Source organism: Sesamum indicum, linkage group LG10 (assembly GCF_000512975.1).
Source record: "Sesamum indicum cultivar Zhongzhi No. 13 linkage group LG10, S_indicum_v1.0, whole genome shotgun sequence".
Classification (NCBI taxonomy): domain Eukaryota; kingdom Viridiplantae; phylum Streptophyta; class Magnoliopsida; order Lamiales; family Pedaliaceae; genus Sesamum; species Sesamum indicum.
In genome coordinates, this window is record NC_026154.1 from 13,402,760 (window position 1) to 13,426,854 (window position 24,095).

The 24,095-nt window shown below is 32.3% G+C and overlaps 2 protein-coding genes across 2 annotated transcripts; both read right to left on the reverse strand.

The window, feature by feature from the left end:
• On the reverse strand, window positions 469–3,828 carry LOC105172803 (polygalacturonase At1g48100). Its single transcript, XM_020697201.1, has 6 exons — window positions 3,141–3,828; window positions 2,829–2,996; window positions 2,689–2,733; window positions 2,389–2,596; window positions 2,220–2,301; window positions 469–1,535 (listed from the first exon to the last, which is right to left on the reverse strand). The coding sequence occupies exons 1-6, from the start codon at window positions 3,522–3,524 to the stop codon at window positions 1,034–1,036; spliced, it is 1,389 nt and encodes a 462-aa protein (XP_020552860.1). The 5' UTR covers window positions 3,525–3,828; the 3' UTR covers window positions 469–1,033.
• On the reverse strand, window positions 7,195–15,114 carry LOC105172456 (shaggy-related protein kinase alpha). Its single transcript, XM_011093890.2, has 13 exons — window positions 14,936–15,114; window positions 11,745–11,904; window positions 11,515–11,607; window positions 10,819–10,878; window positions 10,432–10,704; window positions 9,897–9,971; window positions 9,116–9,172; window positions 8,904–9,044; window positions 8,703–8,753; window positions 8,316–8,411; window positions 8,153–8,236; window positions 7,658–7,760; window positions 7,195–7,569 (listed from the first exon to the last, which is right to left on the reverse strand). The coding sequence occupies exons 2-13, from the start codon at window positions 11,856–11,858 to the stop codon at window positions 7,487–7,489; spliced, it is 1,230 nt and encodes a 409-aa protein (XP_011092192.1). The 5' UTR covers window positions 11,859–11,904; window positions 14,936–15,114; the 3' UTR covers window positions 7,195–7,486.

Genomic DNA, 24,095 nt, shown 5'->3' on the forward strand with positions numbered 1-24,095 from the left:
GTTAATGCATGTGAGAATATACGTATATCTTCACCCTTAAGGATAGTTTGGTAAAAAAAAAGTTATTTAACCTAAAATAAATTAGTAATAATTCAATCGGTATGAATATGAATTTTTATTTATTTTTTTTTACTAATATCAATAAATAGTGCATTTTGACCAACAAAGAATCTATTTATTAGATAGAAATAAACGTAAAAAATATTAAATATAATTTTTCAAATCATAAGTAGTCTATATGTGTAATTACAACCAAACCTCCACGGAAGATAGTGTAATGATCCTTTAATTTTATTTGTTCTTGTAGTGAGTGTATTTACTCGAGCTCTGTGGTCTATAACTTTATAGTTCATAAAAGTCAAAATCTTTCCTTAATAAAATAAATGGTGTAAATTTTGTATATTTGGCATATGTAGATGCAATGATGGAACAAAAATTCCAACCCTTTAATCAATACTAATTGTCATTGCTAAAAAATAAATAGTCGTAGTAAATAGTTAGTAACCACGACTATGAGACGTTTGTTGCCTGTGATTCGAAGTACACAGTGGGTTAGTTGGCCCAGGATTGATAATGACCAGCCTAAAAAAGCCCGGCCCACTACTATTTATAGCAGTCTTGGGGCGGTCCTGAATTTTTAAATGGGCTCCAATTAGATCTATTTTTAAACTCAAGCCCAGTTCAAGACCAAATTTCTGGGCCAGGCTGGTCCTAAGAATTGATTTTTGGGATTGGCCAGGTCCCAAGCGGGTCCAAGACCTATCAGCTATTTTTTTATTGGTTCAATCTAGTCACCGAACCTGGCCTATTGCTCAGTTACAACTACATGTTATCAACCCAACAACAAATTCTCCCTAAGACAAACACAACTTCCATTTTAATAGTGAAGCAACATTGTTCCTTAACCAATATTGCTCAGTTACAACTACATGTTCCATCACTTGGTAGTACTAATTAATACAACTATAGCTACATATTCTGATCAAGTGTGCTCGATTTGGACAGACGATGGATCATCATTGTCCGAACGTTTTCAACATTTATCGACATCGTTGTCGGGCAACGACAGGGGGAAGCCCTCCATCAGGCAGAACACAGGTGGAACAGTGAGTGTCTTGATGTCCCCATAGGCATTCCAGCAGAAGGGGTCCAAGATTTTCTGGCCTTGGGCAGGAAACAGCTCCACATCATAGAGGGTGAGATTAGTGCAAGGCACTGTGTCACTGCAGGCCAAATGCATTGCCGGGCTTCTTACATCATATGTGCCTTTGATGTTTGTGTAGGAGATGTCGGTCACGTATACCGCTGAGGTTTGGTTCGGGCAGGCCTTGTTGCTGCAGTAGTACTGGTCAATGATGATAGGATTCCGTACCGTGTCCACGATGATATTCTTGAAGGTGACTTTTGACACGGACCCGAACCCACCCTGCCATGTCTTGATCCTCACACCGTTGTCTGAATGCTTGATGACGGAGTCCGTCACCGTTATGTTTGAAACGCATGCCCTCGAGTTCTTGATACCTAGGCTCCCAATGCTGCATAGAAATAATAGTAGCTTATGTTAAATAAAACACCTGCATTATTCTTAGATATGGATATTTGAGCCGTTGGATTATAAGCGTGATACGTTAGACTAGTGATCTAAAGGTCACATTTGTTATATTTGATCTTTTTAGAATGAAATATATTTTTGGTCCCGTAACTTAGGTCATTTGACTTTTTCATCCTCTAACTTTTTATGCTAGCATTTTGATCCTACATATTTTTAATTTTCGCGATTTCGATCATTTTCTTGATGGAGTTCATCCTATTGTCGAGAAAGGTGAACTCAGGCAAAAAATAAAATTACAAAATTTAAAAGGATATAGGTCCAAAATATAACTCTAAAAAATTAGTAGAGGAAAACGCAAAATAACCTATTAAAATGAAATATAAAATGCAACACCAATATGTAATTAATGTAAACTATTGAAAAAAGAACCCTTCTAAGCAATGGGCCAACTTCTTTGCTTTCTTTGGTGGGGGGTTGAGTACTAAATACTATATTGGTTTGTTTGGTAGGAGAGGGCAAACTTTTGTACCTCAATGCCTTTACTCTCTAATAATGGTGGTTGTTGTTTCAAATAAGGTCATAAACTGCAACTTTTTGGACATAAACATAAGTTGAGATGATCATAAAGAGGAGGAGATTCATGAAAAGGTTGTCCAAAGAAATATACCTTATTCCATGACTAGGACCACAAGTTATGTTCCTTATATCCACATTATAAGTACCAGCTCCAATGGACACACAGTCATCCCCTACATCAAACCTCAATTACATCAAACATTACTACATAATAAACCATGAAAACAACTTCAAAACATCATTCTTAACTTAGCTATTACCATTAGAAATGACTGAGTTATATATCCTCACGTCGTTGCTGTTTTCTACGTGAATTCCATCCGTGTTCGGACTTCCAGCAGGCGATTTTATGTACAACGAGTCGATGTGGACGTCGTGGCAGCTGTCGAACCGGAAATGGAATTGTGGGCTGTTCTTGATTTTAAGCCCTTGGACTGTCACATTGGAGCTCCAAAAGAACCTTATTGCCTGAAAATGAAGGGAAAAACAGTCAACTTTTGTTTTTTGTCATAAGTTTTTGGAATGTTTTAATGTAAAGTGCTTGTGTCTAGGCTTCTTACAACTGGGCTGTCACAAGGACCAGGTGGGGTTGTTCCATTTATGCCCTGTTTCATTAAGCATACATAGTATAAGTTGTCTGAAGCTACTACAACAAAAAGTTATATAAATTTTGATCAAAACAGGAACTGTAAGAAGTTACCCTGTGAGGTTTGCAAGGAAGATCCCACCACTTTTCTCCTCTTCCATCTATTACTCCACCTCCTTGCATTGACATTCCATTGATCCTATAGAATACCAGCCACTGTCTCTTGCTGTAGTTTTTCGGCCACGAATCCGGTCCATCGGGCGGCACTATACTTCCTTCTATCTTTAGAACAATAAAAAAACATTGTTAATACAATTAGAAAATTCTATCCAAATCAATTTTGGTCGTACCGAACCAATCTTAAACTATGCACTAATCACATGTCAAGTATAATTGACTTAGGTCTGGCCAGAACATAAACACTACCTGAAAAGCTAGTCTGCTAGTACACGGGCCGGTGAAAATAGTAGACTGAATCATGAAAGTATAGTGCCTAGGAACAAGCAACACGGCAGGATCATCGGCCTGGCAGGCAGCATCCCAGGCCGCTTTAAACGCTGGTGTGTCGTCAGCAACGCCGTCTCCCACAGCACCATATGACACCACACTGAAAACGGAAACTTGAGGCGAAGGCGGGTGAGAAGCAGCAGCAGCCTCCGGTGCAGGAGAGGGCGACGCTGAAATTTGAGAAACTACAAGGTATCTCGATAGTTTTGAGTACTCAAAAGGCCTGCATTGAGCTGAAAGAGCAAGAAAGCATAGATGGACAGCGAAAAGCACGACAAAACGACATCGGTAGGAAGAATCCATGATGAACCTAGCTAGTTTTAGTTTACTCTAATTAACCTCCTTGTAGTGATGAGGTTTATATAGGACTTTACTGATGATGAAGAATCAAGAAAACTGATGGAACAAGTTGGCCACTTCTCGCATGCAAACCTAGGCAGTGTCTAAGAATGATCAAGAGGTTGTCGGTATTAGTAGGTGGTGTAGAGTGAAGGGCGCCCACGTTGTGGGAGAAGTGTATGAATGAACAAGTGCAGTGTGACCACTTAGACAAGAATGTGTAATACAAGTTGGTGATCGAGTTCTTAGTTACTTGATTGGAGGTGTTATGGTTGGCTGAGAATGGACATAATTTTATACAAGGAATTCGTGAGTGGGTGGGGGTGGCTGCCTTTTGTTTTTGGGGGGCGGTTTGCACTCTCCAGAGTTACTACATTATTATAGTACCTATCGAGACCGACCAATTCCATTTGGAGAATGGCTTTTCTGGTAAGAGAGTTTGGAGCCTCCAAAGGTGCATTCTGGATCAAGAAACAAAAGGGTGTGGTAATTGGTTGACCACGAATTCTAATTTAGATCGAGTTTGGTCAATTTTAAACTAATTATATAGTAATTATAATTCCTTGCGGTGTTATTTCTACATAATTCAGGCATTGGGGTGCAACAATTACCGGAAAGAACGTATTTCTTCTTTCTCAACACATTTTGTTAAGGTTTTCGTATTTCTAGGTATTCTCGTAAATTTACAGCAATAACATGTTATGCTGACTCCTTTTTCTGTTGTTGTTGTTGATGTGTAATTAATGGGCATAAACGTAATGGTCTATAAAATGAACGTCATTTAGTTTTTTGTAAATTTGACCGTTAACATGAAAGGTCTTTCTGGTACATTTCATAATTTAAAACTCAATTTTGCGATTTGGATGATTGTAAAAAAAAATAATGAATATATTTTATCCAATAATTAATATCAAATTCACATAAAATGAGATAAATGCAATTGGAGTAGGGTTTGACCAATCAAAAGCATTCACAAGTGCTCCAAAAAAGCAGAAGCGGCTGATAGTGCTATTCTTGGCCCTTTTTAGGATTCCAATTGATGACGATAGGCTACTTCTATGATCATAAGCGTTTGCTTCAATTTATTTAAATAATAAAACGTTTTTGGATCTAATTTGACATTAAACTCGCATTTTAAAAGTATTTTTTTTTAGTAAAATAAAAGTATAAAGTTTACACTAGAAAAAATTATTTTTTGTTGCACTATAAATGACCACGAGTCAAAAACTATAGTAAATAAATACTATTAATTACGTTCAAACAAAAACCAATATGAAGATTTAAATTTTTATTATGATTAGTCAATATTAGTTATGCCAAAATATTTATATTCGTTATTTTGATCTCACTTACAGAAACAACCATTAATGGCCGTTGTGGTATTTTTTTTTTCTTGTGACCATAGTAATTAACTTAAACAGAGAAATCATATTTCTTCCGGTGTTATAACATACGGCTAACGGCGATTTTATACTTAATATGAATCCAAAGGAACTTGTTAAAATATTAAAAATAAATTAGAAAATTCTTTTTTTTTAAAAAAAAAAGAGTAAAAACTTAAATTTTATTTTTAAATTTGGGAAGATTCTACTCTAAAAGCTTATCAAACACTTTACAAAATTTCAAATAGTTTGTGTAAAATTATATTAAAAAAGTTATATACTTACTTAAAGACTAAAAGTAGATAGTTCCTTCCATTATTTAATATTGGAAGTGGATGACATTTTTGTTGATGAAATAATGAACCCCATAAACTAAGACACTTTATTGGACAACAGAGAGTGGGGTTGGGTGTGGGGGGAAGTTGATTTTTTTTTTTTTTTCAAATTTTACTGTATTTTCTATTTTTTTAATATATGTATATTATATATATAATGACATTAATTATTATGAGTATATTATATCAGCACTCTCTAAATTAGATCAAAATATACACTCTATTTTTTGTAAAATTATAGCTGCACTTTCTAAAATTATAGTTGTAATTACAATTACACCACTTATTGAAATGAAAAACATACACAAACACTCCCTAAAAAGATATTACACTAACACCCTTCAGGAAGCGTAGCTGTAATTTTATAAAATATAGGGGGTGTTTGAGTAATTTGATCTAATTTCCAGGGGTGCCAATACAATTTATCCTTATATTTAAGGAAAGACTTTATACACCAATAATGTGTTAGCCTTGTTAAGGCTGGCTAAGGTCTCACGAATAAAATTCAAGGTTATGAGTTTGAATGCTACCAAATGTGTGAGTATATGTTTTACTTTATGTGAATTATTGTAGTTTATTACATATTGATGTATCAATTGAATCGATATAATTTGTTATTATTTTTAATTATATTAATGTATTGGTTGAATCGACGTATTAATAAAAAAAATAAAAGAAATAATAATATTTGAAATAGAAAATTCACTCGGACAAAAAAAATAAGAAAAGGGTAATAACGAATACAGGATAAAAACTTTTTTTCAGTTCTAAATGGAGAACTACGCATACAAATTAAAGTGAACAGAAGTATGCTGATATATTTAGCTACTTCTATTCGTAATATGTTTTTTTTTTTTGGCTTATTTTAAATCATAATAAATGTTCATACTAAATGTTACAATAATAATAATAATAATAATAATAATAATAATAATAATAATAATAGTAATAATAATATGTTGGTTGATTTAAATTATCAAAATACTTTTAAAAATTAGTATTCCACATTACTTTGAATTATAGAACATAATTAAATTCCAGATATAAAATGATGTATTAGTTGATTAAAAGAAAGGATAATAATTAAATTAAGAATGCCACCCCCCTCCCCCATCATCTATTTATGCTATCGTCCAAAAACCAAATAATTGACACAAAATATAAATTACTATACTAAAAAATATAAATTAGAAAAACAATTCGCTTTAAGAGAAAAAGAGGTAAAATAGAAGGACGAGTTATGAGAGTTTATAAAATACCATAAAGCGTATGATAATATTTTTAAGAAATGGAGTTACAAACTCTAGAAATAAAAATAAGACGTCAGAAGCTTACACTCTTTTGAGAATAATAATAAATCTTTAATTTTTTTTCTAAATTTTAACAAATTCCCTCAAATAATTACAAATTTACTAGTACCCGTATTTTAGAAATTGTATAAATTTTTTTATTCAGATATTTTAAAAACTTATTTTTAAAATAAGATTTATATATCTTACTAAACTTTAAAATATCTTATAAAATTTATGAACTTTTAAATAAGTTGAGTCAAACTCACTCTAAGCAACATCATATGATGCAAGTACTACATAAAAGTATTTTGATGATTTATTTGTTTCATAAAAGATGTCATGCTAATGTTTTTCTGAAAAATTGAAAAGGGAAAGTTTAGAGTATTTAAGAATTGGAAGAAATGAAAACATTATGCGGTAGAATGATTCATAATAGATGCAGATATGTCCATACGACTCTTTTGAGTCATGGAGAAAGAACTACTGAACTACACCACCATCCGGCCGTCTCAATATCACCAAGATATCAGCAAGCGACGGAGAGACGATCAAGACGAGAGCACGGTCACCGATCACTTGTAGACTCAAAGTAACACAAGGACCATTAGCAAGTACGAAATCCATATCCAAGAAAACAGAAATACACAGCCTTTATAAGACGGAGTATAAATCCCAACAAGAAGTTCGTTCAGATAAACAGTCACCATTATCACCATGAGGTTACACTCTATAGGACAGAAAGAGAACAGTTCAAACCATAGTTCACGTTGAGGTTTAGGCGATTAGTTAATGGTACATCCCTAGAACTGCTTTTACAAGACAATACTAATACAAAGCATACACCATGTAAGATGAACGAGGGTGAACAGACGGGCATGATGAATCATAGCAGATCGTTTGTTTAGTACTTGGAGGAATCATAACCCGAGTACTGGGCACTGCTTCCTAGCATGCTCAGGGATCAACTTCACCAAGGTCTCTGCTGGGACACCTTTTAACTCTGAGAACAAGAACGCGATGATATGAAACAATTTCCAATGCTAATGACAAAAACCAGGGCGAAAAAGCTCTGTTATAGAAACTTGTACCGTGTGGCTTGAAGTTGAATAGTGGAGGAAGGAAGCGACCATTTGGCAGACGAGTATTTGGATCACGCAGCTCATCGAAGAAGGGATGCACCAAAGCGTCCAACTACAGTGCAAGTAAATGCATGTGTCAATTTTTCACACAAAAACAGTGAATAACTTGTTAAGGGCTAACAGGAAAGAACAACATTACAATTAAAATCAGCATCACAGGAGAATGACAACTGGAAAACCTAATCGTGGCAAACAATCACTTTCAAGACACATCCACAGAGGACAGAATTAACAGTCTCCTCAGTATTGATGTAATATGGCTAGAAACGTAGTCAAGGGACTGGAGTATCCAATAAAATCAAACCCAAGCAACCAAAAGAAGACGAATGCAGAACAAAGTAGGAATAGCAAATATTAAAAGAGGAAAAAGGGCCTTTTCTCTCCCCACAACTCATAGAAAAATACTCAAAAAGACAGTTACATATACAAGTATTTGATACTCACAGCTGAGCAACGTAGATTAGGAGAGTACTGCAGCAGTCTTGAAACAAGATCAACAGCTTCAGGAGGCATGCGCTTATGGAATATCTGGTGCGGATTCAAGAAATAAACAATTTAGTGAACAGGAGCAAATAATGAACAGAAAACATCATAAATATATTAATACCTTATGCCATGGATGGGCCTTAATTTGTGGGAACTTGAACTCCGTATAATTAGGATTCATGCATTTTATTTCCTCCCTTGTTGGGGTACCCAAAACCTGAAAATAGTATCAGGAGTCAGCCGAGAAAAGAAACACCATGCATAAAACCCCAACAACTAAAATTGATTCAACTGTCCACATGTTCCCCCAGAAAACTCTGAATATCTTATTCGCCCCTTTGTTCATTACTTAATATCCCAACATTTAAAGAAAAAGATTAAAAGGCAGTTTGAACTGCAAATCACCACAAACCCCTCTGCTCCAAGAAAGGAGAAGATCAGATAACCCTAAGTAGAAAAAATAAACCAAAAGAGTGCATATGATGTGTTGACGTGTATGAGAGAGAACCTTGATGATCTCAACAAGCTGGTCAACTCCACTCTCACCAGGAAATAGAGGCTGAAAAAGCAAAACACCAACAATGATGCACATTAAGGAGGGTAAGCAAAGAAAGTACTCCAGTTAGTGAAAGGATCTGTTTGGTCATAAACGGGAAGACAGCACAAAAGATATACAGGGGGTGAAGATGCACAAAAACAGAAAGACTACCTGTCCAAGAAGTAGCTCGGCAAGCACACACCCAGCAGACCAAATGTCGATAGCAGTAGTATATTCTGTTGCTCCAAAAATAAGTTCAGGTGCTCTATAATACCTAGAGCAGATATAAGAGATATTGGGCTCCCCTTTGACCTGCCAAAAGTGATTGTCAACATCCCCAGACTTACATAAAACTCCTCTTTCTGAATAAGATTTTTACATACCAAGACTTTGGCACTTCCAAAATCACACAATTTAACCTGGTGAGTGTGTGGATTCACCTGCATAATGTGATAACTTTATTACTTGAGAGAGAAGAGAGAAATAAGGCCAATTACTGGCAAATTCAAATTCCCATCAACATAAACTGAAGCGTCTATTTTTTTAATCAAAGCAAATTGTAACTGATTCCAAGCAATACTTCCAAGTCAAGGCAAGCCAGTATGTTATATTGGTATCAGCAGGCACAATTGTATCTTGCTGATAGCCTCAGCTGTTAATTAACATTGCCTTCTATTCTGGTGGCCTAAAAGGTTTACATGAAGTTTTCTGAACCTTCCAGAGGGAATGAATCATGATATGGAAGTAAACATCTGAGATATGCATCTAAATGATTAAGTTTTCCAATATTCTTTTTCATATTGCGAAAGATTCAAATTGAGTACGATAATTCGTCTCCCAGCTTCCCGACAACACATGCTAATCCACCAAACTTCTACTAAAGGAAAGATATCATAACAATCCCAAGCAAAGTACCGGAGATGGCAACACTCAATCACAAAACAGAATACCACCACACAGAGTTTGAACACCATTAAAATAAAAGATGGTACACAAGTGGTATTTGCTTTCTAACTGGCGTAAAGCATCTGAATTGGTCCTATACCACTAGAAAATGTACATCTCTTATCAAACTCCAAGGGTACACAAGATCTGGAAAGAAAGATAATATAACAAAAAAGAAAAAATAGAAATTCAGTAAGCAATGAACTAACAAGCACATACCAACAAATTCTGAGGCTTTATGTCCCTGTGACATACACGAATACCACCATGGATATAAGCCAACGCTCTGAAAATCTGCGAAACAGCAACATAATTATATCATTCGCAAAATACCAGCCTCCTAGACAGAGTTCAGATATTTTAATTTAAACACTCTAGGGGGTTCAGGCAGCAGAGGGAATTCAGATTCCACCAATATTAACATCAGCAAACTCTAGTTTGATGAATATTGAACATATCTGATATACTCCAGGTAATATTTCATTTATCCACTTATCAACATTTTCTTGTAAGGAATGAGAGTTTTAACATCACAAGAATTCAATTATCTCAATGAAGAATAAGTATAAGATCCTATCAGATGGAAATTTGAACAACTTCATAATAAATGAGTGATAAGCAACAATGAACAGAATTGCAAAAGGCAGTTTCAACAGAAGAGACAGAATACATTTAACATCAATGTGAAGGTATCAAGATGACCTAGTCCACGGAGCACAGAGAGTGATCAGTGCATAAAAAACTGACAAAATACCTGGTAAGTATACAGCTTCACATAAATCAGCGGCATTCTCTGGTTCAACTTATTATAGTGTTTGATCACACGATGAACAGTTTCAGGGACATACTCGAGTACCAAATTTAGATACAGTTCGTCCTTCTCAGTTGTTGAGAAGAAGCAATGCTTCAAAGAAACAACATTTGGGTGGTCAAGAAGGCGCATGGTTTGTAACTCTCGGTTTTTGTACCTCTTGTCCTGAAGAACTTTCTTTATCGCAACTGTTTCACCAGTCTCTAAACATTTTGCCTAGACAACCAAAAAAGGTTGAGAAATAACAACATTGACAAGTGAACTCAGTACAATATGCAGCATACAGTACCATCCAGCTCTTAACAAGGAAAAAGCAATACAAGATATTACCTGGAACACTACTCCAAATGATCCTTGGCCAACAATGCGTTCAGCCATGTAGCTAATCGTCTGAAAATTATCCGCCAAATAAAGGGGAATGGAGTAAGACTTGGTATGTGAAAATCCCAAACATCAGTGAAAAGCAAATAAAAGCAGCCCCATGGCATGCATGCAAATGGCACTAAATACTGAACATAAGCATACATAAACTACTTGTATATTTTGTGCCATTACAGTTATAAAATTGGGCACTTTCATGCAAAACACTTATTCTATTTTTCCTTTGTCCATTTTCCTGAATCGAGAAACAGTCAAGACAAAAATAAAGTTTTAATCCGGTCTCGTGAGAATCATCATTTGCGTGAGCCCTCTTGCAGAAACCCCAATAAGAGATTCTCTTGTTTCATAAAATAAGAACAGCGAGCACCTCATATACTTATAAATATAAGACAGATCCTCACTAAACAAAAAAATCATTGGGATTTCATAAATGAGAAAATTATAACCACTTGCCATCACATACTTCTTCTCTGTGTTTACTTATTCTTTTTTTTTCTTCTAAGTCCTTTTTCTCCTTTTCTTTCTAGGTGGGGGCTTGTTTGTAATAGAGGGAGGCTGTTTGTGCCACCAGGACGTGTCAGTACGGTAAGGATGGCAAGAAATGCAGAAAGTAGGAGGAAAATGAAATACAGGAAATGGACAAACCTGCTTTGGCTGGCCATTTCGACCGCCAATAGTTGTCACAATTATGTGGCCTGTCTCAGTCCCATTACCATCCACAACTGTTGCTTCCATTTCCTATGAGGGAAAAAAAAAAAAAAAAAGAAATGGATCCCTTTAAGACTTGGCCCAACCACACTCAAGACAAGAAGAATACTTTCAAGGGAAACACTTTACGGAAAGACATTTGTACAAGCTTTCTACCATGGGCATACCTTGTCATCCCGGATTTTCATGTCATTCATTTCTTCAGGCAACCTATCAACCCCAACAGCATGGCTGCCCGCCTCCCTTAAGCCAGAATTAGGTGCTATACCCACTGAAGCCATTTGCGAAAATAACTAGCTGATGTTATAACCTCAAAAAGTCATTCACCTGCACAAAATAACAACAATTTCCTCAGTGAACAGAGCGACATTTATAATGGAACTGCTCGGCATCTGTTTCAAATTGGAATACTACCAGTAATTCATATAAAGTAAGTGTATAATTTCTAGCAAGTGTAAAATGTCAGTGGTGGATGGAGTTGACCACTATAAAAATTTCACACAGGATGACTGAATCCATAAAGAAATACAGAATAGCTGGCAAGCCATCTGTTAGGGCATCAGTAATTAGGAAAACACAGACTGTCAATACACAACCAAGCGTAGATACAGAGAATTTTGACAAATGGAGACACAATCATACATATAGTATGCAAGGGCACTTTTCTGACCAAGAAAAAAAGGAAATCTTCTCTGTGTTCTCATCAAAACAAAGTAAGTGCATATAACACCAACAGTATTACAATTTACATAATCCATAATTGATTAGAGGCATCTATTACATATGTGAAACTAAAACACCTGTACTGCAATTGACAAAAGCATACTTCAAGAATATAGCACCTCTTTCACACTGCATCAAATTGATGCATGAAAGCTATTGAAATTTGATTGCAATAGAATTCATTCGAAGAAGTCAATGATTTGACTGCCTTATTTGATGTGACATAATTTAAACTTATCAAGACAGATTGCTCAACGTAAGCAATATGACTTGAGATCACAAAAATCTACCCAAAAGTTGAAAAAGTAAAGAGAATAAAATACGATTGCTTACTCCAGTAAATGAATGAAAAGGCAAAAATGGTCAAGGTTCAAGATTGCAGAAATCCAATACGTAGAGTAAAAAGCGAATACAACCTCTTTAATACAGTCACTGGACTTCATAAAACCATATTGGTGCCATGCCATTTATTCCATCTAGCAACTGAATGGATAGACATCATTTTACGTATATGCCAAATTAATTAATTGTTCAAATGAACTGCAGGTTTAAACATATTTTAATTTTTTCAAAACATCAAGTGCAAAAGATAGATCATGTAAACACTAAACAGAATTCAGAGGAAATTAAGCAAACGACATGAAACAGAAGCAGTAGAAAAAGTTTCAAAATTATGATGAACAAATAAACTAAAATCGAGAAAAAATAGGCCTGTTTATAGCTCAAAATTTAATAAAAAGAAAACTCTAAAATCTCTGCCTGAAAAATGAAACATTTTGAAGGACTGCACTAAGTTGGCTGCTTTTCCATATTCCTCTGGTAGAATGGCATCACTAGTTTGACTAGTTTTTGCATACATATTTCGATGTGTGTTGAAGAAAAACATGTTCAACCAGCACTATATCACGAGATCTATCCAAATCCACAAAGTGGAGCAACTATAGAAATAAAGAAATACACATGAAAGTCCGTAATCATGTGTAATTAATTTTTCGGAAGGTTCGATAAGTTTAAAATGGAAGCTTAATGATAAGTATTAACTAAGTTATTGCCCAGCACAAGGGCTAAGACACTCTTACTCCAATTTATTCCTTTTTGATAGATTAAAAAAGAATACATATTCAAACACAATGAACGCAAAGAAAAACACTTTTGATTCATCTTTCTGACACAATTCCCAATCATATTGACTCACTATATCTCACAACAGCACTTCTTGAGTTCTGCAATATTTCTTCAATTCTAACTTTACAGTACCTGGTGGAAGCTGGAGCATCATGTTAAATATGCTGAACTTTCAATTGTTCAAATTATATGGCATATTGGGTGCATCGAAGTGAATGACTGACAATACAGCAACTTTTCTTGCAATATATGTAATGACTATGAAACCTTGCAATAGAATTTCTGTTCTAAATTTAAAAAATCATTGTGTACGTTAACAATTCACGAATTTTGACGTTCCAAATACATTGTTTATCATATAGCTTAGAATCCTATCATCCTATGGTTTTCCATAAAAGCATCATCCCAGAAACTTATAAATTCATAACTCATTATCATTGCAGGTTGGATCAATTAATTACATTCGAGAACAACACAGCTGGCTTACACATTTCTTAATAGTGTTATGAATACAGGATTAGGTTTTTATAACAGTTATAAGATACAGTCATGAAATTGAAGGGAATTACTTACACATGAGATGAGCCAGGAAAAGCTTCTGATTTGTTTTATGTAAATCAAGTAGTTAAAATAGTAGATCTATGTAGGTCTCAGTGTAGGCCACCTCATTTCTTCTCTACATTTATTCCATCCTTTGATCTTAAAAATCCTTGAAATGCTAAAGAGAACCACAAACAACTAGAATCAGCGAAATACTGAATGCACTCGCAAAAACCTTCCCGAAAAGCCTGACTAGCAAATGCGTGGGCCCAAAGGGGTCAAACAGTACTATTCACAGGAAGCATCTAAATAGAGCTTCATAACAATTTTCCATTCATTTGCTTAAATACATCAAACTTTGACCATATCTAATTCCTTTTTAGCTCCACTATTTAACTATGTCACCAAGATCCCTGCTTTTAATGACATTAAGCAAAACCCTCCATTCACAAGATACAGGTAGAAACTTCGATGAATTTGCTTAACATGAGAAACTATCATTTCCAAAAAAGAGAGACATTATGATCAATCTTGCGAACATTTTAAACTCAGAGCAAAGAAATAAAATACAATTGAAGTAGCAAATAATAACGCAACCTACAAAAATTTCAATATAATATCATATTTCTTAAAAATGTAAACGTAAAAACAACAAAATACACCAGAAATCCACGAAATTGAACCCAAAACGAAAAAGAAGGGGAAAATGTTCATTTCTAGATACAGAAAACCATTACAATACAACACACAATTTGGTGAGACAAATTCAACAAAATGATCCACGGATCCACGTCGGCAACCCCCACCCATCCCCCCTCCTCCCCATAACACCATCTTGATAAATCCACACAAAGCATCGAACTCCAACAAAAATAAATAATTAAACAACCAAACAAATAAAAACAAAACAACCTAAAATCCAGACAATCAACAGAATAAAAAAAACCTAAAAGAAAAAAAAAAAACCTACCGATGAAATCAGAATACGCATCGAAGATCATCGGTGGCCGAGTCTGACGATGAAGTTGTCGCCCAAATTATATGACACCGTCAGCCATAGAGAGAGAAGGAGAGAGAGAAAGTGCCACAAATATAGAGAGAGAGAGGAAAGGCAAATAGATAGATACACAGAGAAGAGATGAGAGAGAAAAAGAGAAAATAATATAATATGAATATTTCTTTATCATTTTTATTATTTAAATATATATTTTTAATTAAATTGTTAATATTATAATTTCCAATCTGCATGTGGTGTGGGGTTCGTGACAGTCAAACCTGAAACCTGTTAAATTATTTTCTACTTATTTTTTAATTATTTCTTTCATTTTTGTACTCTTTTGTTCTCCTTATTTTATTTTCTTGGAGTCTATCAATACATATGAGTTTTGCTCGATAATTTCCAACAAAGATCCTTTTATATTTAAATCAGTAATAGTAAGATCAAAAGAAAAGTCGAGAATATTTTTGCTCCAAGTAATAATAATATACCATGATCTTGAATAAATGTGCGGTATTTATAGAGTCAAATGTCTGTATTTGTAGGAGTCTGCATGGTGTAATCTTAAACTTCCAAGTACGGTACGATCAACAACTGTAGTTATAGATCGGAAGTGCAACCCGACCCGATTAATAACACGGAGATCCTAGTCAATTAAGGGTATGTTGCATTTTATGGTGGGTGTATTTTCCGATGATATATGTGCATTAGTTGTAAGTTGAATCGAGTCGAATATATTATTTTTCGAACTTGTTTTGAACTATTGTTTAGCTCAAAAAAGAACTTAATTTAGTTAATAATCAAATCAAACTTGAAAGAACTTAGTTAAACCGGACGCAAGTGGAGTTCGAATAATTTGAAGTTTTCGAGTGTGTTTTATTCATTTATTGCTCCTGTGGGAATTGAATTTGAGCTCAAGTTGAGCTTGAAGATTTATTAAATAAAAAATTAAGTTCAAGTTTGATTTCGTAAATTAACGAATCGAGCCCACACGAGCTTTTACCAATCAATATCAATAGAATATAGAGTAGTTTGATTAGTATTGTAGCCTTAAATGGCAACGAGGAAGGTTCGAGGCGAAATTTATTTGACTCAAGATCTTTCTATTTTATTTTGGTAAATCTGAAATCCATCCCGCCCCACCCCGTTTCTAGTTGGGTCTGAAAGCCGCTTTGTGCTCTCAAACTCATTCCTATCCCAATTCCGAACTCAACGGCTCTAAATTCGATGAGATTTTCATTTTCTTATTAATCAATATTTGTAAAAATATATATATAATTTGTACTTATAAATACCTAATAAGTTATTATTATGTCAAAAATATAATTTATCCTATAAACGATAGTTTAGACTCGAACCGACATGATTAAAAAAAAATTATGTGTTCTTCCACTTAAAGTTGACGTAATTTTTGTGTTTCATATACTCACTCATTATTAAGTTGGTCGATTATTTTTCACTTTAATATATACATATATATCTATATATGTATGTATGCTTAAAAGAATGTACTTTGAATTAGAATAAATTAATAATAAAATAAAATAAAAAAATTACTTCAATTTTTTTTGGACTTTTGTAACATACTTGAGTTTTGATAAGTAATTAAATTTTAAAAAGTATAAATTTTACCATATTTATATATCTTTTTAAAAAACATAAAATTGTCGTTCTTCTTCTTCTTATTTACATTGCATTTGTAACAGCTTTTGAAATAAGTATAACTATCATATAATCACGAAGCCGTTACAAAAATGGTATAAAAGATAGTTATCAATTTGAAAAAGACCGTCCAAAAAGCCGTTACCAAAGCAATGTAAAAAGCAGTAACAAAGGCAGTTGCAACACTTATTACAACATAATGCATGGCCGCTACAAAAAGTATTCTAAATTATCGCTCCTATATTCAAGTACAACCATACATATATGTGTTATAAAGGCTATTTTAATAATAATTCTATCAAATTTAATTTGGTCGTTCCGAAAGCAAATTCCAATGCATTCTTTTGCAATTGAACTACTATTGGAACGGTCTCTCATAATCGTTAATAAAACCGTCACAAAGATTTTGTAACACCCAAAAAATCCACGATAGGGGGTGTTGTTACAACGACAGTTATAATTTTAAAAACTGTTCCAAATTATTAACTTCACCATTAGATAAGCCATTACTATAAAATAATTTTAAAAATTGTTCCAAGATTTTCTCTAGCACAATTCAAGAAGATTCGACGGCTTTTAATTAACATTATTAAAGACTCAAATCGACATTGAAGGAGATAAAAGCATTAAGTTCCAGATCACGTTTTAAAGTGAAGAATCAAAAGATTCAAGTAGAAATTTTATACCTACAAAAACTTACAACTAAATTCTATAAATTCTTTATTGCTTTCTTTCTTGTTCTTTTACTCTTGTCCAGGTCGGCTTGCAGGTTTTGCATCGGACCTGCCCCTGTCTATTTTTTCAGTATTTTTATTATTTATTTATTCATATGCAATACATTATTAACATAAAATTATGATGTTATAGGATATTTTTTTAATAATTTTGCATATATCAAACTCTATATATGACGTACAAAAAAAAGTAGTTGACTGTATTATTTGTATTATATAATTCATTGTATATCAAAAACTATGTTAAAGTACCTACATTTAAAATGATATTATTTATTAAAATAATAAAAATTACTTGATTGTATTTTTTGTATTATATAATTTATTTTAGATCAAAATGTTAAATTACTAAATTTAAAATAATATTATCTAATAAAATAAAAATTAGTTGAGTGTATACTTTGTCTTATACAATTAATTTTAGATTGAAAACTATGTTAAAGTATTTAAATTTAAACTATTATTACTTATTAAAAAAATAAAATATTAGTTAAATATATTCTTTATATTATATAATTCATTTTAGATTAAAAAAAAGTATGTTTAAAAAAAAATTGAATCCAACCGAGCAATCCAGAGCTAGGTGGGATCGGGTGGGGGGGGTTGAGGCCGAGTTTTTAAGGGGGCCTTGGGACCGGACAAAACAGCCTCGTCGCCATTATTAATTGCATGTTAAATAAATCTTTTTATGATCAAATTATCCATATTAAACGTACCTCCTTATATACCTTAATGTGTAAAAAAGTATAAAAATAATTTGGTCAGAGGGAATCAATATGTTTGGGGAAAAAAAACCTTTAAAAATATTAATTGTAATTTCTTCATACTAAAAAGAATACATGTATTTGAATTTGCAAAGAGAACATATATCTTTGACATTAAATTATTATATTTTCTTTAATAAAAAAATCCAGATACAATGAATAAGTGTAGCAAATGAGTTATGATGAAGAATATATAATTGGAAAGAAATGATGGGTCACCAGGTGAAAATAACACACACATCTCCCAAATTAATCAATATTTATTATTGATTTGATCACAGAAATACACAACCAAACTTAGCTGTCATGTTTCCAGAAAAAGCAATTACAACTATATTTATTGAGGTTTGGTATAATTACAAATACCTTCTTATTATTTGAAAAATTACAAATACTTTTTTAATTTTAACGTCCTTCTAACAACGAGCCCATTTCATTAGGTTTACATCCAACTTTTGTTATAAACCGACCAAAATGTCCTTTTGAATTATAAATTATAATTTTGTATATTTTATAATTTTTTAAAATATTTTTATGAACTAATATTCCTTCTAAATTGTTTATGTTACCCACCCTCAAAATTTTTTATAGCTTTATAAATACTTTTTTTATTTTACAATAAAATTTCAACAAGGGTAAAATAGTAATGTCCATTTCACCGTCTAAGGGCTGCATAATTATTTTCATTTTAGAGGAGTATTTGTAATTTTTTAGACAATGAGAGAGTATTTATAATTATGTCAAATCACATGAAAAGTGGTTGTGATTTAACCCGAATCTAATTATATTATAAATTTCAATCATTAATGTCAATATCGATGTTTATCGGCAGTACTATTAAATAGACCAACAAACCTATATTTGTGGGATTCAAAGCCGTAATCTAATGATTATGGGGTCTCAATTTTGTCAACTAAATTAAATGTCGTTGGTCAATCACATATTAATGCGACACCAAAGTACGAAAGATGATACCAATTAATAAAACACAAGTTTGTATCCTAGGCTTTTCAACATGTGAAGACACGAATGCACTGAAGGACTAGAACTAACATTAAAGGAAGAAGAATTTTCGAAAACAATCAAGATGCGCTATCAGTGTTTTGAACGGAGATGTGTGTGTGTAAAAAAGATATGAAATAAAAATTATGGCGAATAATTTTTATTGACCACGATTAAATATAATCGGTGAGAAAATATAGATTTTTCATCAAGAAAAAGTTATTAATTATGATTAAGAGCCATGATAAAACTTTTAACCACCCTCGCAAATACCACAGCCAACAGTCATTGCATGGCCGAAGTCAATGACTATATGCTACAACTATTTTATTCGAAGCACACTGGATAGATATACAAAAACAACATGGTACACGAAAGTTATGTAAGTCATTTGATTATAAAGGACCCTGTTGGGCAAAATATGGACTAGGATAACATGAATGTGGGCCTGTTTGGTTTTAGCATAGGTTGTGCAGCCCAATATAAGCTTGATCCTAAAAGATTTCAATCATACACAAACATATGTATACGTTTCAATTATAATATATACTTCTAAAAATATATTTATACATTTCAATTATCATTTAATTAAGAGATAATTGCATTACCTCTCTTAAAATTTGATATAATTATATATATATTGAAGTTTGAAATATTATATTCAAATCCTTGAATTTTATTTATATTTAATAAAATAGTCCAAACTTACTAAATTTATTAATTTTAACAAGATAAAATTAAATATTACTTAATAAATTCATTACTGACTTATTGTAAATCGGACAAATTTTTTTCAACGAGACTATCTTTATAATGTTGAAAATATAAAAAGGTGAATAATTAAATTACAATAAATCAATAATAAATTACTTAAAATAAATATAAATTATTATTTAATTTTTTTATTAATATCAATAAATTTTATACTAACAAAAAAGACTTTTTGTTAGACAATAAATCAAATTTCAAGAATGTTCAATATTTTTTAAATTATAAAAAATATAATAAAATCAAGAGAAGGAAGAAGTGTAATTGAACCAGTGTACTAGCTCGGTCATACTAATGGCCGCCTAGCCGTCAGAGAAGGCATTGAAACTAGCATTGGTGGGGTGCGCCAGGCCCGCGCAGTAGTGCAACGCATGGGCGACGCTCGAAGACCCAGGCAGCAAGCTACCTTGGAGGGCCATTCCCCCTAGAAAAATAAATTTAATATCATGTGGACCGATGGCCCACGTATCAGATATTAAACTGATAAGAACAGATACTACACTTGATCTTAGCCAAAAGGCCGAGAAAGGTATGAGTTTCTCATTCTTGGCCAATGTCTTTTGTATTCTCTTCACTGCCCATCTGTTTCGCTACAAAACCGATGTGGGATGAGGGTAAACTAAACCAACTGACCACAACTACCAAAATCTGCAGCTTTCATAATATTCGGGTAAAATTATAATTTTAGTCCTATTACGTGGTGACTTGCAGGATTAGTATTGCCTAATTAGCAACGAAACAATTTCAGGTGGCAACTTTAATATTGTTTCTTACGATATATATTTACTGACCAATGCTTTTATATTACCACAATAATGAGTTTCGTGATTTCGGTAATGGATATTGTTTTGTCAAAACTGTTGGTGACAAGAAGTTACGTATGAAGTTATCACTCAAGACAATTAGAGATGTATATACAGTTACGACCTAGTGAATATACCGTATTGTCACTAGTTTTTCTATAATGACAATTTTATACATAATTATTGTCGTTAAATATGCATTTTAGTGATTATTTTAAAATTAACGTTTCATGCATATTTTTATGTTATTTATATTTTTCAATATTCCCCCAATATCTTTTTTTTTTTATGTTATTTCTATTTTTCAAATTTTCATGCATATTTTTTGTCACAATTTTTATAAATTTAATATTAATTTATTATTTTTTATATACTTTATAAAAAAAATATTTTCTATTTTTTTTTAAATAGTATTATAGAATTTGTGCCTACACAAATTGCTAGTTATTTAATTAAAGCTACACCAAAGTAGTCAACATATAGTGGAAAATATGAAACCTCTTCATTACATGAATCTAAGAGTAATTAGGACTTAATTGATAATATTGTTGGAATGTGTTAGCACAATTTACTATCTTAGAAAATAATAATAATAATAACTTATTACATTAATATCAAGAAATTGATAAATATATCGTTTTGATCAATAAACTCATATTATAAATTCATGCTAAATGAGATATATACTCGTATTTTTGTAGAATTCAAACACATAATCTCGAACTTATTTCTCAAAAAGTATTATTCGTTAAAAGAATGTAATCTAGGTGCCACTAGGTACACTCGATTATTAATGCATTTATGGTATGTGCATTTCTCTTCGATTAAATTCATGCTACATCGATATTATGTGCACTAGGTATACAGATGATTGTCACGTAACTTTCCATTTTTAAAAATGGGGTAGTGAATAAATACAATTTTAGTCCTGTAACTTGAGGAGAGTGACATTTTTAGTCTTGCACGAATTGATTTTTCGCTTTAGTCCTGTAATTTTAAAACTTTTGACAAGTTTCATCCTTTTTTAGCCAATTTGGCCGGAAAATTATATATGACATGAATATGACTCAGTTAAATTATAATTTTAAATTTGTAACTTAGTGGGCTTTGACATTTAAGTCCTATAACTCAGGGAGTTAGTATTTTTGGTCCTGTATGAATTTGTTTGCAGGACTAACAAGTAAATTGCTATTTCCTGCCAAATTAATCGAAAAAGAAGTAAAATTACCAAAATTATAAAATTACAGAATTTTAAATTACAAAAATCAATTTATACAAAAATAAAAATACCTCACCCCCTAAATTACAAGACTAAAATTATAATTTTCGCTACGGATCAAGAAGCCAATTACTACACTGACATAAATAAACAAAAGTAGCATACTAAAATCATGTTATGTGGTAATAAAAGTAGGTTGTTATTGCAATTTAATTTTCTCTCTCGAATTCTGCATGCTGTATCTTTTATTTCATTTAATATATACACATTATATGCACAAAGATTACACTATCCGCTTTATTTAAAAAAAATTTTTATACACGTAACGTATATAAAATTTGGAATAGAAAATTCAGCCCACCTATTATACAAATATCCATTAAACGAACGTATAAAACGTTGAAGGAGAACTTTGTACGAACCATGTGATAATACTAGCTAGAGAGTTAATGTTCGTAAGCATAATATACAAACATTAAACTTGCACGTATATATGTATTTTGCGAACGTGCAAGTTGCGTCCATTTCTTGACGTGCTTAGTATACATGTTGATGAATTTTAATTTTGAGGTGTAATTAGTGTATATTTAGAAAGATGAAAGTTCTATTTACTAACAATCGAAATGAAAATTATGTGGAACAAAAAATATATAATGGGTAAAAATTTCGTAAGTTTGACTAGAGTAATTTATATGATTTATGCATTTAGTGTGTGTATAGTTCATAACTTAATTAAATTTTATTTTAACATAATTTTATTTCAGACAAATTACTAAAAATATATTAGTAGTGTTTTTTTTAAATATAAATAAAATTACGATTTTGGGTAAATGTTCAATTTGAATCGTACTTTATATTTTTCATACGCTTTATTCATATACCATACTCTTTTGATATGCACACTCACTACGAATTTTTGGGTGCATTCAGGTCTGGTCTAGTACTCAATTAATGGCTAATGTATGAGCCTGGACATGGGTAGTTTTAGCTCATTGACAACCTAATTGGTAATGTTGCACGTTATCAGACGTCTGATAGGTCAGACAGTTAATTCCAGGCAAGCCCAGCTCAAGGTACAATGTATTTATGGAACTGTTATAGAGATCAAAGTTCCTATACAGACTTAAAAACAAATAGAAATGTGAAGTATCTACTCGTACTTTTTTATTTACTGTAATAAATATATATTTTTCCCGGTCCCACCTCTTTATAATATTATGGATAAATTATAATGGGCCCCATTGAGATTTGCCATAATTACAAATACCTCTCGTTGTTTGAAAAATTACAAATACCCCTCCACGCACAATGGATTATCACAAATGGTGTTCATTAGAATATTTGTAATTTTCGGAGCGTATTTGTAATCTTTTAAACTACAAAAAAAAGTATTTGTAATTACGAAATTTTTTTGAAAAGTTGATTATAATTTATTCTAATATTATTATTATTATTCTTTTTCAAGTATCATAGCCAATTAGGGATAACAGCTAACATACAGACAATTTAACTGATCCACCTACCTATCCCCATCAATGAAGAGCCATTATGCAAGAAAAATTCTTTGTTGTGGAGTAAAAGCTGGAAATAAATTAATGTTTGAGAATGTGGAATAAAAGAAATGAGTATGGATATTGTTCCAACTCTCAATGGTATCCACCAACAATACCTAACAGTATGGTGGGGAAAATTACAACGGGCTTTTATGAAATTTATTATAATTATAAATATTTTTTATTATTTAAAAATTATAAATATTTTTTTAAAATTAATGGTCGTCTAATAAATACCTCATCGTGATAATCCATATTGTAGGGGGTATTTGTTAGGTGACTTTTAATTTCAGGGGGCGTATTCGTAATTTTCCAAACAACGATATATATGTAATTATAACAAATCTCAGAAAAATTCTTTGTAATTTATCTTAATTATAAACTTTTCACAATGTTTTAGGGGACGGTATTTTTTTTTCTGCACGGATTGATTTTGGCGATTACTCCTGTAACTTTAAAATTTTGACAGTTTTAGTGTTTTTAAGACTAAATTGGTCGGAAAATCGCATGTGACTTGCACATAACCCAATTAAATTAAAGATTCCGGCCGAAAATAACTAAAAATATTTTTAAAATTATATAACTAAATTACGAAATCAATCCGTACAAAACCAAAAATTTCTTTCCC

What these genes read in the sequence shown, in the direction of transcription:
- LOC105172803 (XM_020697201.1), bottom strand. Translation starts at nt 3,524, where the DNA reads ATGGATTCTTCCTACCGATGTCGTTTTGTCGTGCTTTTCGCTGTCCAT. An exon ending in GTCCTTGTGACAGCCCAGTT is followed by an intron (nt 2,597 to 2,688) that starts GTAAGAAGCCTA and finishes CTTCATTTTCAG; the next exon opens with GCAATAAGGTTCTTTTGGAG. An exon ending in TAACTCAGTCATTTCTAATG is followed by an intron (nt 2,302 to 2,388) that starts GTAATAGCTAAG and finishes GGTTTGATGTAG; the next exon opens with GGGATGACTGTGTGTCCATT.
- LOC105172456 (XM_011093890.2), bottom strand. Translation starts at nt 11,858, where the DNA reads ATGGCTTCAGTGGGTATAGCACCTAATTCTGGCTTAAGGGAGGCGGGC. An exon ending in GAAATGGCCAGCCAAAGCAG is followed by an intron (nt 10,879 to 11,514) that starts GTTTGTCCATTT and finishes GATAATTTTCAG; the next exon opens with ACGATTAGCTACATGGCTGA. An exon ending in AGCTTGTTGAGATCATCAAG is followed by an intron (nt 8,412 to 8,702) that starts GTTCTCTCTCAT and finishes TACTATTTTCAG; the next exon opens with GTTTTGGGTACCCCAACAAG.